At 46.9% G+C, this 17,454-nt stretch overlaps 1 protein-coding gene across 1 annotated transcript in view; it reads right to left on the reverse strand.

The window, feature by feature from the left end:
- Positions 1-2,139: 2,139 nt before the first annotated feature.
- Positions 2,140-17,454, reverse strand: part of LOC147736415 (uncharacterized) — a 465,378-nt gene continuing 450,063 nt past the window's right edge. The window contains exon 32 of the mRNA XM_086953155.1: positions 2,140-2,984. Within this exon, the coding sequence (XP_086809281.1) occupies positions 2,742-2,984 (243 nt within the window). The 3' untranslated portion in view covers positions 2,140-2,741. The remainder of the gene's footprint in view (positions 2,985-17,454) is intronic.

Below are 17,454 nucleotides of genomic sequence, written 5' to 3' on the forward strand. Positions count from 1 at the left end.
TACAACGTGACGCATCTGAGAGATGCCTCACGTTGTAAAGCCCTGCGCCACATGTGGGCGTTCCTGCGCAGGGGGTCGTTCCGGCGGTTGAACGCCTCCTAAAAGTGGCTGACTGAAATCTACAAGTCAAATCTACACTTTTAAGCCCATGCTGCGTGAAAACTCTGCGCCTGCTTGAAGCAGGCGTAAGGATTGACGCAGCATGTTAGAGATAGGGACACCCGAGCCTTGCTGGAGCTGAGTCGCGCAACTCCAGCAATGCTCCGCCTTTCCCTCGGGGGAGGTGGGCAGATGCGTCGCAACTCTTCTGGCGCATCCCTGCTGATTTGCAGAGATGCGCCAGAAGTAGTAAATCTGCCCCTTGGTTTTTATCTTAGTACTAGATGTCCCTCACGAATCAAATGCAAAACCATTGAAACCCTTTCAATAAGCATTTGCATTTGACTCGTGAGGGACATCTAGTAACCACCAGTTGAACAGCAGCCATTTGTAGAATTATTTTGATATTAGATACTATATAATATTCACTGACCACGGCTAATCTCATCCCATAATGCTTTGCAGGGCCTGTGGTTGAGAATTTTCTTTTGCCCGTAACTGTACTTGGAGTGGTCCTAAAAGGATGGGACCACCACCAAATTGTTCAATAAGATGTGCTTTTTTGTTTTCAAGGCATCTGTTTGGTACTCCCACTAGGTTAGGTAGGATCCCAAAATCATCACCTCTCTCATTGTTTTCTAATTTGTGTGTATCAATTGTTAAAGTGCAATTACAATTTTTTTGACATCAAGCCACCTTTGTACATTGCTGTTTTGCACATTTAATTTGAAACACATTTATTATTCGACTAACAGCCCGTCACAGTGCACTGCTGATGCACTTAAGAGTGTGCGCTCTTGTGGCGGGGAGACAAAGCGATTTGCCTGGTGTCCCAGGATGTTGAGCTGATGCCCTCCCCAGCTCTAAAGTTCGCAGTTCGCACTTGTGGCGGGAGTTGTGTCTAAAAGTGTATGTCGGTGCTGGCCATCAATCAGAGAGACCTGTGCATTTTTCCAATGGGTGGTGAAAAAATATGAGTATGTTGCTGGAGATGTGGCCGCCGTGCCACCAATGTACTTACGGGGGTGGGTAAACACCCATTATTCTGCAACTTTCTTTCCGCAGACCATCACTCCGCATACTTTCATTACGAAAGTACCATAACTCTGCAATGCCATTATAACGCATGGCATTACATTTTATATGCTTTTACCATGCATACATTTACAACGAAATTCGTTGTAAATGCATGAATGGTAAAAGCATGTTTTTTTTAATGTTTGGATAAGGTAAGTATGGGTATAGGGGTATATGTTTTGGGGTACTGAGGTATATGTTTTGGGGTGTTTGGGTATTTTAAATGTTCAGATATAGTTTTGGGTTATGGGGTACAGGGGTAGTTTTATGGTTTAGGGATAAGTTTGGGTTTTGGGGTACAGGGGTATTTTTAGGGTTCAGGGCTAGGTTTGGGTTAAAATACCCAAACACCCCAAAACATATACCTCAGTACCCCAAAACATATACCCATATACCCATACTTACCTAATCCAAACATTAGAAAAAACATGCTTTTACCATTCATTTAGTTGTAAATGTATGAGTGGTAAAAGCATATAAAATGTAATGCCATGCGTTATAATGGCATTGCGGAGTCATGGTACTTTCAGCAACATCCTCATATTTTTTCACCATCCATTTGAAAAATGCACAGGTCTCTCTCATTGATGGCCAGCACCGACATACACTTTTAGACACACCTCCCGCCACAAGTTCTAGAATTGCGAACTTTAGAGCTGGGGAGCTACGCTCAAATCTCGGCATCACCTCAACATCCTGTGATTCCAGGCAAATCGCTTTGTCTCCCCGTGCCTACCACAAATGAATGTGTTCTTCTGTAATGTAAATTGTGCTCATGCCATGTTGTCGAGTTCGCGCTATATAAAATTGCAAGGAAAAATAAAGTAGGGAAACTCGAGTTCACACACTACTGAACGCGCACTCTTAAGTGCATCAGCAGTGCACTGTGAATCGGAGCCTTTCACAGGCCTGTCACAGATAAGAAATGCTATCAAAAGGAAATCCTACAAAACATTATACTACTGTCCGGCAGCAATTCATACCCGGACAACGTCGGGACGGGCTGCTAGTATTTTTATAAAAGAGGTGGAAAGGTATTGGGTAAGCATGTGGAACCATTTTCATGGGAATCTCGTGAGAACCATGGTCAATCATCTCCCATGCTTATATTGCTAAAAGTGCAAATGTATTTCTCTATCAAAGCACAGCAAATTTAGAGGAGAACAAAATCAGTCTTAGCTTATTTGGGAGGAGATTGGTATGAGCTCACTTGAAAGTAATTTTCTTCATATTAAAATGAACCAAACATTCTTCTTCTTTTGGGAACTAGATTGTCTTCTGGTAGACATCTGAATTGGAGTTCCGTCCACAGAAAGTGTGAAATAGCGCAATGATTTGCAATTGTGATTGTCAATGCTACTCCTTTTGGACTCTACTTCCGCTCACAGTAAGCAGGAGTTCTCCTCTTGCAATGACGGTAGGGTATGCAGTAAAGATGTGCAGGTGGAAGAGATGTTCTGACTTGTGCAACTTCTTGCTGCGTCCATATGGAAGCATGATGTGCAATAATGGCAGGACCAGGCACATCTATGTCAAAGGGCCATTCCATATTCTGTGCCAGCTGCCTATAGACCTCTTGGTACTCTAACCTGGCTTTTTCCCTGCCTCGCAGTTGAGGAAGTGGCTCTTTGGCTTGTAAATGGAAGCAATCTGCTAGGATCAGATGCTGCAAAATGGGTGTCCGCTTGCTGCAATGCTTGAAAACCATTCCTTAGTGTTAAAGAACTCTCCTCCTCTTCTTGGCTGCCTCCCACCTTCATTTGGCTTGATCCATGGTCAGTTGTACCATTTGGGTCTTCAAACAGAAGCTGCAATAAATACACAGAAAACACAATTGGATGAAATATTTAGCAGTGCAATTGATAGTGGATCTCAGCCTCAATCTGAGGCTAAACATTTCAATCTTTATTACGTATAAAAAAAAATATGATTGTATAGTGATTCCTTCTGAAGAAATGCTGGTCCAATCTACATTGCATGAACAACTCAGCCCTGCATTCCGTCACTCTGCAGGCTCTTCAAAGAGGGAGAAGGCCTAGGTACAAAATGTGATGTGTAATGTAACGAATATGCTACTTACCAGTATGCATCTGTCCTTGGCATGTAGGGCTGCTGACATTCATATCTGTGCATAGATCGCCGCCTAGTGTTGGGTCCGGATGATTGCACATTGTTGTCCTAGAAGAGTCTTTGAAGTATCACGAGATAGGTGGCTCCTCCCCTGGACTACAGTGCGCATGGGCATCGACTCCATCCTCAGATTGTTTTTAGCCATTGTGGCCAAGATGGAGTGAAACTCAGTGAATGATGACCATGTTAGAAGTATACGTGAATTCTGCAGCTGCTACAGGCGCCGGGGAGGAGGGCGGGCGATATGAATGTCAGCAGCCCTACATGCCAAGAACAGATGCATACTGGTAAGTAGCATATTCGGTTCGAGGCATGTGGGCTGCTGAATTCATATCTGTGCATAGAATACATAGTAGTCCCTCCATTAACGGCGGCCGCCCGTGCCAGCTGCAGCAGTTTGGAAAAGTGTTTTGAGAACAGCCTGCCCTACAGCTGCCTGCTGTTTGGAGTGCACATCAACACAATAATGCTTTGTAAATGTGTGTGTGGTAGACCATGTGGCTGCTCTACATATGTCTTCCAAAGGAATGTTTCCAAGGAATGCCATAGAGGCCCCCAAATTTCTTGTGGAGTGGGCCCGTGGTGGAATGGTGAGAGTATGTTTTGCTTTCAGATAGCAGATCTGGATACATTTAACGATCCACCTAGCAATACCAGCCTTGGAAATAGGGTTACCTTTGTGGTGTGGTGCAAAGGCGACAAAGAGTTGCTTAGTCTTCCTAAAATCCTTGGTCCTATCGATGTAATACATCAGGGCCCTTTTGACGTCAAGGGTGTGGAGCATCCGCTCCGCCAATGACTCAGGATTTTGGAAGAAAACAGGCAATTCAATTGTTTGGTTAATATGGAATTGAGACACTACCTTAGGAAGGAATTTAGGGTTAGTGCGAAGCACCACCCTGTTAGAATGAATTTGAATAAATGGCTCTTGGATAGTTAGTGCTTGGAGCTCACTAACTCGTCGCAGTGATGTAATCGCTATGAGGAAAGCCACTTTCCATGTCAAGAATTGGATCTCGCAGGAATGCAGTGGTTCAAAGGGAGGACCCATCAGCCGGGTGAGGACCACATTGAGGTTCCACTCCGGAGCTGGTGGAGTCCGCGGAGGAGTGACTCGTTTGAGTCCCTCCAGAAAGGCCTTAATGGCAGGCACCCTGAAAAGGGAGAGGTGCTGCCTGTTCTGGAGATAAGCGGCCATTGCAGACAGATGTATGCGAATGGAAGCATCGGCCAGATTACATTTGTACAGATGGAAAAGGTAACAAGTGATATTCTGAATAGACGCATCTAGCAGGTTAATGTTGTGGTGTGCACAATAAATGACAAACCGCTTCCATTTTGCCGCATAGCATGCTCTGGTGGTGGGCTTCCCTGCCTCTCGAATGATGTCCATACAGTCAGAAGGCAAGTGCAGGTAGCCAAACTCTAAGACTTCAGGAGCCAGATCGCCAGGTTGAGCTGTTGCGGATCTGGATGCTGAATGTCGCCATGGCTCTGCGTCAGAAGGCTGGGTGTGAGACGTAGCCTCTGATGCGGTACCACGGACAGTTCCAGAAACGTGGTGCACCATGGTTGGCGAGCCCACGTCGGAGCAACCAGGAGAGAGTTATCAAGTGCTGCCTGAGCTTGCGTGCCACCAGCGGTATCAGAGGTGCTGGGGGAAAAGCGTACGCAAATCTGCCTGACCAGTTCATCCATATCGCATTGCACTGCGATTGTGGGTGTGGGAACCTGGCGGCGAAGTTTTGGCATTTTGCGTTGTGGCGAACAGGTCTATCACTGGATGACCCCACCTTTGGAAGTACAGTTGGAGTACTGATGGATGTATCTCCCACTCGTGCATTTGGTGGCTGTGCCTGCTGAGCAGGTCCGCCATCTGATTGTCTTTGCCCGGGAGGTGTCCCGCCATGAGGAAGATGTTCCTCTGAATGGCCCACTTCCACATGCTCTGAGCCAGGTGAGACAGCTGCGGAGAGTGTGTTCCTCCCTGCTTTTGAATGTAGTACATGGCTGTCATGTTGTCCGTCCGGATCAACACACCCTTGTTGCACAGATGTACTTTGAAGGCTTTGAGTGCCATGAAGATTGCCATCAGTTCGAAAACATTGATGTGCATCTTCCGTTGCTGTTGCGTCCATAGTCCCTGCACCGTGTAGTGGAGGACATGAGCTCCCCATCCCTGGAGAGAGGCGTCCGTCGTCAGGATGATCTGTGGCACAGGCTCTTGGAATGGTCGGCCCCTGCAAAGGTTTCGTGGATTCCACCAATGCAGAGAGTTGTATGCCCGACCGCTCACCAACACTAGGTCTTTCAACTGCCCGTGAGCCTGAGTCCACTGACGTGCTAAGCACTTCTGAAGTGGCCCATATGTAGCCTCGCGTGCGGGACTATGGAAAGGCAGGAGGCCATCATGCCTATCAACTGCATGAACACTCTTGCTGGAAGCGAGTGTTGAGGTCTGAATTTCTGTATCAGTGACTGAATGCTGCTGACCCTCACTGAATTTGGCTGTGCTGTGGCCGCCAGAGTGTTTATGGTTGCGCCCAGATACTTTTGACAAAAGAGAGAGTTTTCCCTTACACACCCAGAAAGGACTGGGAAAGGTAGCAAGACAAGAAAAAATTGGTTCCTTTCTGTGGTTCTTGTATTTGAAGTACAGTTTACTTTTTAAGGACTAAGACACCTACAACATTTCTGATCTCAATGATGTGTACACAAGATTTGTTCCACAATTATCTCTCAAAGAACATGATTATCTTTAAAATCAAATTTATTAAAAACTTTATCAGAATCAAAATACAGTATATACTCAATAATTCTACATTTAAAAGCAATCACAATGTATTAACATTTAGTACAAAATCCAAATTCACAAAAATTCACAAAAAGTTAAAAGAGGTAGCCAAGTTGTCGACGCGTTTCGGTGTTTTAAAATTGATGATACACCTTCCTCAGGACTAAAAACAAATTTCTTCAATCTAAAATATATAGAACAGTCAATTAGTGTACATTCATTGAGAGTATTCATTTTCAGAAAAGTTTTTCTACAATACTCTAGGTGTCAGAGCAAAACAATGAAATTCTCTTACTCAATTCGCAGTATTCAATTTGCGTTCTCAGTCTAAGTCCTGGGGATAGATAAATCTTATCCACTACTATGGTTCCGGTTTATTTCTTTAAAAACCTGTGTGTACACAATGATAATTTGTGTACAGTTATTGCGTTCAATTTTTTATTTTGCAAAACCACAACCTTTATTTATGCTTTATTAGTCATAGTACAGTGCTTACTTTAAATTTTTTGGTAGCTGCCTTGGAAATTTAGTTGCAACCACAAAGATGTATTTCGTATTCACTGTTCGACATTTAGGCAGGTTCCTTTAATATGCGCATTGTACTCTCTCTATTTAGACAAAAGGAGTCGCCTTCTAATTCTAGAAAGAAGCACCCCGTTCCCTTTAGACCAAAGCAAGACCTAAAGGTGGAAAAGACGCTCACTGGAGTTACATATTGAAGAAAGTTGAATGCTTCCATGACCAGATATATAGTAAGCATACCATTCGTGAGCTCACTTTTCAAATCTAGTGTCGAAAATGCAATAGACTTATGGTTTACCTAATATTATGTACACACAGGTCAGCCTAAGGAACCTGCCTAAATGTCGAACAGTGAATACGAAATACATCTTTGTGGTTGCAACTAAATTTCCAAGGCAGCTACCAAAAAATTTAAAGTAAGCACTGTACTATGACTAATAAAGCATAAATAAAGGTTGTGGTTTTGCAAAATAAAAAATTGAACGCAATAACTGTACACAAATTATCATTGTGTACACACAGGTTTTTAAAGAAATAAACCGGAACCATAGTAGTGGATAAGATTTATCTATCCCCAGGACTTAGACTGAGAACGCAAATTGAATACTGCGAATTGAGTAAGAGAATTTCATTGTTTTGCTCTGACACCTAGAGTATTGTAGAAAAACTTTTCTGAAAATGAATACTCTCAATGAATGTACACTAATTGACTGTTCTATATATTTTAGATTGAAGAAATTTGTTTGTAGTCCTGAGGAAGGTGTATCATCAATTTTAAAACACCGAAACGCGTCGACAACTTGGCTACCTCTTTTAACTTTTTGTGAATTTTTGTGAATTTGGATTTTGTACTAAATGTTAATACATTGTGATTGCTTTTAAATGTAGAATTATTGAGTATATACTGTATTTTGATTCTGATAAAGTTTTTAATAAATTTGATTTTAAAGATAATCATGTTCTTTGAGAGATAATTGTGGAACAAATCTTGTGTACACATCATTGAGATCAGAAATGTTGTAGGTGTCTTAGTCCTTAAAAAGTAAACTGTACTTCAAATACAAGAACCACAGAAAGGAACCAATTTTTTCTTGTCTTGCGCCCAGATACTGCCGTACATGGGCGGGCTGGAGGTGGGATTTCAGGTAATTCAGTGAGAATCCCAGATTGTGCAGGAGGTGAATGGTGTGGGACATGTGGGCGGCACACTGCTGGGCTGACTTCGCTTGGATAAGCCAGTCGTCCAGATAAGGGTAGACGTGGATGTTCCGTCTTCTGAGATGCGCCGCCACTGTCGCCAGGCACTTTGTGAACACCCTGGGTGCTGTGGTGACACCGAAAGGCAAAACCTTGAACTGGTAGTGCTGGTTTTGTATGGTGAAACGGAGGTATTTCCTGTGTGAAGGGTGCAGTGGAATGTGAAAGTACGCATCCTTTAGGTCTAAAGTTGCGAGAAAATCCCCCTGCCTGAGCAACGGGAGCACTTGCTGCAGGGTCAGCATATGGAAGTGCTCCGACAGGATGAAGTAGTTGAGTGGCCTGAGGTCCAGGATGGGCCTGAGGGACCCGTTCTTTTTTGGTATTAAGAAGTACAGGGAGTAGACCCCTGTGCCTCTTTCCTGCACTGGCACGAGCTCTATTGCTCCTTTTTGCAGCATGACGGTGACCTCCTGCTGCAATAAGTGCAAGTGCTCGTCCGACATAGGACGGTGTCTTGGGGGCATGTTGGGTGGAGTGGATGTTAACTCCAGACAATAACCATATTGGATAAGTTTTCTGACCCACCTGTCCGTGATGATGGACTTCCAGATGGGCAGGAACTGCTGGAGTCTCCCCCCGACCGGTGTTGTGTGGTCGGGGGGCAGTGACAAGGCGTCACTGTTTGCTGGTGGCAGAGGATCTGGAGCTGTTGTTTCCACGTCCTCTGCCCTTGGCGCTGTTGCCACGATATCCACATCGACTCTTGTTGGTGTAAGTAGTCTGAGTGTTGCCCTTGTAGTATTGCGTGGACTGGGAGAGCTGGCCCCTGGAGATGCCTCTAGTGCTGGAGCGACGAAAGGACCCACCCCGAAACTGCTGGGACTGTAAGGCACCCATGGATTTTGCAGTGTCAGTGTCCTTCTTTATTTTTTCTAGGGTGCTGTCAACCTCCGGGCCAAACAGGTGATCTGGGTTAACCGTTTGGTTCAGGATGGTGGTTTAGATTTCTGGCTTAAATCCAGAGATTCTCAGCCAGGCATGTCGCCGAAGCATAACACTGGTGTTTATAGCTCTGGCAGCGGTGTCAGCTGCGTCCAGAGCGCACTTAATGGAAGCGTTAGAGATTAGTTTCCCTTCCTGAATCAGCATCTCAGCCCCTTCCTTGTATTGATCAGGTAGGTGTTGCAACAGGGTTTAGGGTATCGTAGTGCGCCCTGTCATAGCGCGCCAGAAGCGCCTGTGTGTTAGAAATGCGCCAGATGTTGGCCTCCTGTGCTGCCACCCTCTTCCCCGAAGCCTCAAAGACCTTGGATTCTTTGTCTGGGGGAGGAGCATCACCCGTAGTCTGAGAATTAGCCCTCTTCCGGGCATTCGAGACGACCAGGGAGTCCAGAGGCAACTGTCCTTTAATGTAGGTAGGATCAGTAGGTGCCGACTTGTATTTCTTGTCAATCCTAGGGTTTATGACCCTTGCCATGGTAGGTTCTTTAAAGATCTCAGCCGCATGCTTTAAAACACCCTTCAGCATAGGCAGAGTTTTAACAGTTTTTTCTGATACTGAAAAGGTGTCAAAGAGGAAATCCACATCAACAGGGTCAACATGTAGCTGGACGTTGTGATTGTTAGCAGCCCGTTCAATGAGGGCATTGAAAGCAGCAGAGTCTTCTGTAGGTGTGTAGGAAGGTAGATACCTGACTATGGTTACCCCCAACTTTTTTTTCCTGGTGTTTTGCTGGTTTTCCGACTTAGTTGACCTGGGGCCCTGCCAATCAGGACCCCAGGCCTACTGCTCTCTCTCTAAATGGATTCCATGTACCTTAGGTACATTTCCAATTGGGACTGGGCCACCTTATCAAACCCTGTAACTCAGGGCATAGGTGTACCCAGGGCCTACCAGGGGCAGAAGCATGTATTGTGCCACCCCTGGATGGCCATCTAAATCTGACACAACTGGCTGCACGACAGCTGGGGCAAGGCGGTGTAATCACCCTTTGCTTTAGATATAGTATCCCTATATCTAACCCCGAAAATGGACACACGGATTCCTATCAGCCACTCCTATGGCAGGCCTCGACAATCCTGAAGGCAGAGTGCGTGGAATCATGTGAATTGGCGCTCTGGCATGAGCCGAGCCCGGTTGCAGCTTGCGGAACCAAGTCCCAATGGCTGTTCCATGATAACGCGTACCATATACTCTTTGATGCTAACTTCGGTACCGCGTTATCAAAACATGTCGAGTAAGGTGTCATACGAATTGGGATACTGACCCCTCACCAATGCTGGCGACGGGGTTAGCATTCCACCCTTCTAGAGGGACACGACATGTACGTAACTGTGAACCCCGGTTAAAGTTAACTGAAGCCTCAGCTCCACAAAATGAATGCTGCCACCACAGACACGAGTCTGACCTCCTGCTGCTGGGAGTCCTTCCAGCGAGGAGAGCTTGGACAAAGGGTTTCCTGTCCGGGGTGGTGCTCGCACCTTCCCAGACAGGATTTTGTGTATCCTGGGTAGGCAGGGCTTTACAGGAAGGTGACTGCGGAGTGGCACCCCGGTGCTCACTACGCATCTGCCGGCTAGAACCAGTTCCAGGGGCACCCCAGCCCCTGACCTGGGGAAAGTCCGGCATGGGAGAGGGGTGTAACCACCCCCCTTCCTGGTCCCACCCCTAGGGCAGGACCTAGTCGCGTCCCCACCCCTTTCTTTAGGATAAAGGCAGGAGCGGGGACCCTTCCAAATTAGATCATCTTTGAATCAAGAAACTACTTTCTACGAAAGGAACTCTCGACTCTTCTCAAGATTTCTCCCTTGTGGCTAAGGAGTAGTCACCCTGCATCCGCAGGCACCATCTAAGAACTCTGCGGTTTGCTGCACGTCCTTCCTCAGGAATCCGACTGCCCAGCTCGACGAGAACCGGCTTCCCTGGCACCTCTGACCTCTACCCACATCATCAGCTCAGCTGAGATCCGTGGGTGCGACGAGACCTCGAGGGACCGGCCATCATCAGAACCTGCACGACTTCTAAACCAGCACGACCACCGAGGGATCCTCTGGTGAGTGCTTTGGGGTCCGAGAAGCCCCGACCCTGAGCAGCTCCAGCACCGAAGTCCAGCCTCCCATATCTCCACAATCGGCGTGGGGCCCTTCTGCTTTCTGCTGCTCATCACGTTGTCTGGCTACTAGCCCGCTGGCTTGTGGCCTTCTCGACGACGCCCGACAACAACGCTGCTGATCTGGTTGCTCCAGACTGGCCTTTGCTCCCTTCTGAAAGAGGAGCACCCCGGACCCTCCTGGTCAACTCAAGACGCCATTTTAGGTCCACCACGTGGCCCTGAATTTGCCAAGGCTTTTTGCCCCAATCCTGGGCCCAGTGACGCAGACAGCATCACTCTTCGTGGGACAGCTCGCACCTCCATCCTGGTCGCCGACAATGCCTCCTGGTCCGTCACCCACTCACCTAGTCGAGGTGACGATCATCCGGTGCCCTCCTGGTACCCTCTGACTACTGGCTAGTAGTTACGAACTTGGTCCCCTCTGCTTTCAGGTGTCATCCATCTCTGATCCAGGCTTGGATCTCTACAAACTATCTCCACTGGTCGCCGGCCAGCAACTCCTTCCTTCCGGCTCCTGGTTCGTCAGCGAGGATTCCCAACGTCTGTAAAGACTTATGCAGCCACAGCCCCTGGGCTAGGTAACTTCGGCATTTCGGTGCCCGCATGGCCTCATTATCTAAGGGTCCAGAGTCACTGTCGCTTCCGACTTACCTTATCGGGTTCGCCCGGGAACACTAAACTTTCCGTGCCCTCGGACATTTGTGTAGATTGTGCACTTGAAGTATTTTCCTAAGAGTTTTGTTGTGTGCTTAGTACCCTGTCCTCATAAATAGTACAGGGCTGTTGTGATCTAAATAAATACACTGTTTATTTTCATAACACTTGTGTGGTGTCCTTTCACTTGGTGTTCAAGGGGTATATGTGATGGTATAACAGCTGGCTTAACACGCCCTCTAGAGTTTAGCCCGAAGACTGCTCGTATCCACGCTACTAGGATAGCTGGTCTAAGGTTGACTTACAACCAATCACCATAAGGGTCGTTTGGACTGATGCATAGTGAGCACTGCATATCAGGCCAACTTCTCACATTGGTGAGCAGCGGTTGGGATTTGAGCTTGCTGTTGTTTTACCACGCGTATCCTAAGAATATCTTGTGAAAGATCGCATAAGTACTCCAGGTACATATAACTTAGCTTAGAATACTCTGAGTTCTACTGAACCAGCTGTTGTAGCTCCTCAAGGCTTAGCACACCTTGGCTACAACTCTTAGCAAGGGATCAGTAGGTAAACATATAGTGTAGGTAGGTGCATCACTTATACCACACTAGAAGCAGCATGTCAGACAAAGGAGGAAACTCTGAGTCTCCCCTTGTGTCAGTCGACCCTCCACAGGTCACTTCCAGATATGCGGCACTTAGCTTCCAAGAGATGCGACAGATCTGTACATCCAGGAAGCTAAAACAGGGTGCAAACCCTACCATTCCGTTTCTGATTGGTCTCTTGGAGACTTATGATGCTAGGAGGGCTGGTAACACCGAACCTCCTCATCCAGATGGGAATATGCCCCCCCTCGAGGGAACCTTAGGTGACCCTGACCTTATCCATCTCTCCGCAGAAGGTGAAGAGGAGGATGAGAATCTAGAGCCATCTGAGGACGAGGCAAACAAAGGTCCAGTAGTAGTTAGCCAGCTAACTAGGGGCAACTTAAGCAGGCACAAGAATGGTACTAGGAGACCCCTGGGGCCCCTCTCAGGCCAGCTTAACATTGGGAATGGACGAGTTAGGTCTCTTTCGAGAGGCTCTAACAGATCCGTTCGAACCAACGGCTCTCGGGGCTCTTCTCAAAGAGGGATGACATCCCCTCAGAGGAGAGTGTACGAAGCTAAAGTTGTCATATGGATACTTCATTACATATATTGCGTTATGTTAGCATGAGTGTATTACATGTTTAAACAGCCGGTTTGCCTTCGGCTTCAGTTTTGCACACGACACATACTTGTTGTTGTAGCTTTCACCCTAGAAGCGGTGAGGTGGTTTAGTTGAGAATAATATGTTATTTCTATGCTATCAGCTTTGCCTGGTGCACTTGGTACAACTGTCTGCACACTGAGAGCTGCACACTCTAAGATTAACCTAACACAAGGTTGCTGAGAGGCCTGATCCTCGCACCACATTAGACATAACATAAATAATGTTGATGCCAACATTTTGGGCTCTACGCGGGTTTAAGATAGAGTTACACGGAATGAACGTAGACACTTGGTACTGCGCATGGAGAGAGCTGGTAGCTGTTGATGTGAACTGCTCCTACTGACATTGAGAGGTATGGGGCCGCCCTGCTAAAGCCCGAATGAGACCTTCTTAGATATAAAATAATATACTAGATAGGGTGCGCGAAATATAGGTGATATCGATTCTATAGGTTTTTGCATTATAACATGCTAGCACCTTTTGCTTACTATGGATTAGTGACTATGCTGCTAACTCTGATTTTTATAATCTGCATTTTGGTATTATACAAGATACTGCGTTTGAGAACTTTGCATTGAATAATAAATATTTCAAACTTGCATGTGTGTTCTTTGACTCCCAGTTTTGGTTTGAAATGATTGTATAACGAAAGAGTGTTCATGTGTTCCACGACTCCTGAGGTATTCTAAAGATCATGTTCTGGTTTGTCTAATACATGTATCATTTCATAATGATCCATGAGACACTGTAGCTAGCTAGGTAACGAGATTTCTGACACTGAGATGAGTTTTGGATCATCCTAACTCACTGAGGTTCTAGATCTCTATGCACAGTTCTGTGGGAGAACGGAAACCCTGCTACATGGCGCCCAACGGATTGGTTGGCCGTATTTCATGACACTCGAGTAGTATATCATTCAAACCTTAACACCTTCATTCCCGTTTCCGGTAAACGGTGGTGTCGGAAAAACCTACCTATTTTTGAAATAGGTCTTTTCAAGCTTGAATTCTACTTTAAACGGTTTCTTTGAATTACTACCCAGTTGTGCTACAAAGTGTTCTTTGTCCTTTTTTCACTTCCGGTGCTACCATGGCCGTGGAAATAGCGCAGCATAGCCGCGTCGCGGTTCGCGACCACTTGAGGGCATATAATGTCCCTGCGGAAGGTTTGGCTGTGGTTCTAGTGGTGAGTGCGGAACATGCGTACCCGTACGAATTGTTTTATTCCTGGGTGACGTTTCCGGAAGTAAACGCTAATTCGGGCGTCTACCACTCGTACACTGCCTCGGCTGTTCCGGCGGCTTATGCTCCGTACAGAGCACTGGAAGTACCTATCGATGCTTGGCAGCACGGAGTTTGGTTTGGTGGCGTCCTACCCCACTCTTTAACGGCTCCGAGGTTAGGTCCGTTGTCCATTCCGGGCACAGCCTGGCCCGCCTTGGGCGGATTTACTCCTCATCCTAATCGCGCCACTTGTAATGTGGGTGATTTGCGGCGTCTGCATGATGTCGCGGTTGACGTGATTAGAGCGCTTGTTCATTACATTGGTCGTAATATACATGGCGCAGCCCCCGCAGGTGCGCAGCTTCGAGCGGAACAGGCTGGTTTGAAAATCAGTCCTGTCTTGGTGAATTCCGTAATGGGCAGAAAGCCAGACAATAAGGATGATTTTCCTTACTGGCTTGCCGAGAAATTCGACCAGCTGGAGGCTGTGTTTCCTAATACGACTCCGGGTGAAAAACACCGGATTCTTACGCTTAGTTTACCGAAGGATTTAGCCCCTGAAGTTGCTGACTGTGAAACATGGGGTAAGACTTTTGCAGCGGTTTACTCGAGGTGCTTTGGCACACCGACAGTGTCGAACCTGTCTGCGATCCTCAAACGTGTTCAAGATGATCACGGACCTGAGTCGGCGGTTGAGTTGGGTATGCGCCTGAACGGTTCATTTGAGACAGTTTGCGGTATTATCCTTGCCAATGTAAAAGGGGATGCTGTGAACTTTCAAGTGGCCAATGGTCTGGCGTTAATTCCCGATGCCGAGAAACCCCGTCAGCTGGCAAAAATTATTGTGGCAGCTTATAAAACGGTTGGCCGCAATTCTAAGGGCGCAAAGGTTTTTCTTGAAAAAGAAAGGAAGCAGCCCCAGGGACAGTCTTCGGAAACAGGTGGACAGCCCAAGTCCAAAAAACAAAATTGGCCTAAAAAGCAGAATCAGGGTAAGCAACAACAACAACAGACACAGGTTTCGAGTCCGGCGCCTTCACAACCTGCGCAGTCAGAGCGAGTTTATGAATTGCGCGATCGCGCTACGATTAAATCGCCTGATAGATATCAGGCAACTGACCAACGCTCTCCTCGTTCCTTTCAGGACTCATCGGCTCCGTCAACCGGTGGTGGAGGGGGCGGCAGGGGCAGGGGTGGCCAGCAAGGACGTGGCCAGCCCCGCACACGAAGTGAAGGGGATCAGCGGGACGACTCTACGCCAAAGAGACCGCAGTTTGCCAAGAAGAAAGTCGCTGCCTTAACGGCGCATCGATATGCCCCAGATAGTGAGAACGCGGCTTCGGAATCTGACGTGGGCTCTGACCTTGCTGGACAGCGCGGCGGAGATTACCATAGTGAGAGAGGCCCTCCGTCCACTGTTGAAGGTGACAGCGACTGAGACTTTTATTGTGATTGAAACAGCTGATACACATGTTGCTCCCCCTGAAAGACTTTTTGAAATTGTCCTGTTAATTGAAGGTGACATGCAGCGAACTGTAAAAGGGGTATTTTGGGAAAATCTTTCGGATACGTATGATATTTTGCTTTCGGAGGCTGACTGGCCCCCACCTTTTGTTCTCGCAGCTCCGCGAGGGGAGGAGGTAATCCTCCCCAGTTTCGCGCACACTGTGCCAAGAATGGAAGCTCTGCATTTTTCAGAAGAGTGGGCTCTGGCGCTTGCGCCGGCTGTGTACCGGAATCAGTGTGGTTGGGATAAATTGTCCCCGAGCCATGAGATTCCGTTACGGTCACAGCCGCAGCCACAACCCCAATATCCCATACGGCGTGAAGCTAAGGCTTCGGTCGCGGCTATCCTTGAACAATTGGAATATCAAGGTGTAATTGAAACGTGTGTGTCACCGATGAATAATCCCCTTTTTACTGTTAACAAGCCGGACGGATCATATCGTCTGGTTTTGGATTACCGGCATTTGAACTCGCATTGCCGTAACTGTGCAGTACAGAATACTCACGGCTCTGCCCTAGTGAATAGTCTTGAGCGTAAACGGTTCAAAACCACGCTTGACATTTCCAATGGTTTTTATGCACATAGATTAGATGGTCTAAGTTCCCAATGGACCAGTTTTACATGCGGCGGCGTACAAAAAATGTTTAAACGACTCCCAATGGGATATAAAAATAGTCCTGGGGTGTTTTCCGCCCGCATAGTCTCTCTTTTGGAGAGTTTCGATCCAGTTGCATGTTCGTATGTGGATGACATTTATCTCACAGACGACGAACTTTGGGTGCATCTGTGTCGTGTAAACAGCATCATTTGTAACTTTGCAGACATGGGTTACAAGTTTAACTTTGCAAAATCACACATTGCGGAGTACACAGTGTTGTTTCTAGGTTATGAACTTAACCATGAAGGAAAGGGATTGGCTCCTCACTTCCTGGAGAAGTGCGCGCAGTTGCGCTCTCCGACAACGCTGAAAAAATTACAGTCTTTACTGGGTTTTTTAAATTTCGGGAGGACATACATTCCGGAATATGCCCAGCGTATCAAGCCTTTATATGCCTTGGTACAACCATCTTTTTCCAAATCATGCTGGCTGCCTGAGCATTCAGCCATTCTGCAGTCCTTGCAGGCTGATTTGCTCACTTCTGACTACTTACAGACCCGTGATAACCAGACCAACCTGGTGATAAGAATTATCCCTGGGACGGTGGGTTTCACGTACCTGACTTTTAATGAGGGGGATACTGTACCTATTGCTTACAAGTCACACTTGTACACTTCGGCTGAATTGCGATTTTCCACTGTGGAGAAAGTTTTAACGGCTGTGCAGATGGCAATTCTTAAGGAACGTGCCCTGTCGCAGGGAAAGCGCATGTTGGTTGTTACCCCGTGTCCGGCCTTGGAGGCGGTCACGAAAGCCAGTGTACCAAATTCTAAAGCTTTGCACCCTCGGTGGATTCAGTGGGCTACATCCTTGACATCTCAGGATGTCACGTTTATTTTTGACGCCGCTTTACGGTCGCAGGAGTATTTACAGTATGAATTTGTTCATCCTGCGCCTTTAGCAATGCGGCCGTTGGAGGATTTCCACTGTATCATTTACACGGATGGTTCGGCGCAGGTTGCGCATGGCTCTAAACATGCCTACGTTTCCGCTTGCGCCATTGTGGTCGGTGCCATGGTGAACGATGAGTTCGAGTCCAGCGTCGTGCACACGCAGACGCTTGGGGACTGCACCGCACAATTAGCTGAGCTGCGTGCTCTAATGCTTGCATTGGAGTACGCTGATCCTTGTGTGACGACTTTAATCGTAAGTGATTCTTACTACTGTGTCCAGTCTTACAATGAGAACTTGTTCTTTTGGATTCAGAATGATTTTCGTGA

This window comes from Lissotriton vulgaris, chromosome 1_2, assembly GCF_964263255.1.
Source record: "Lissotriton vulgaris chromosome 1_2, aLisVul1.2, whole genome shotgun sequence".
In the NCBI taxonomy this organism is placed as follows: Eukaryota; Metazoa; Chordata; class Amphibia; order Caudata; family Salamandridae; genus Lissotriton; species Lissotriton vulgaris.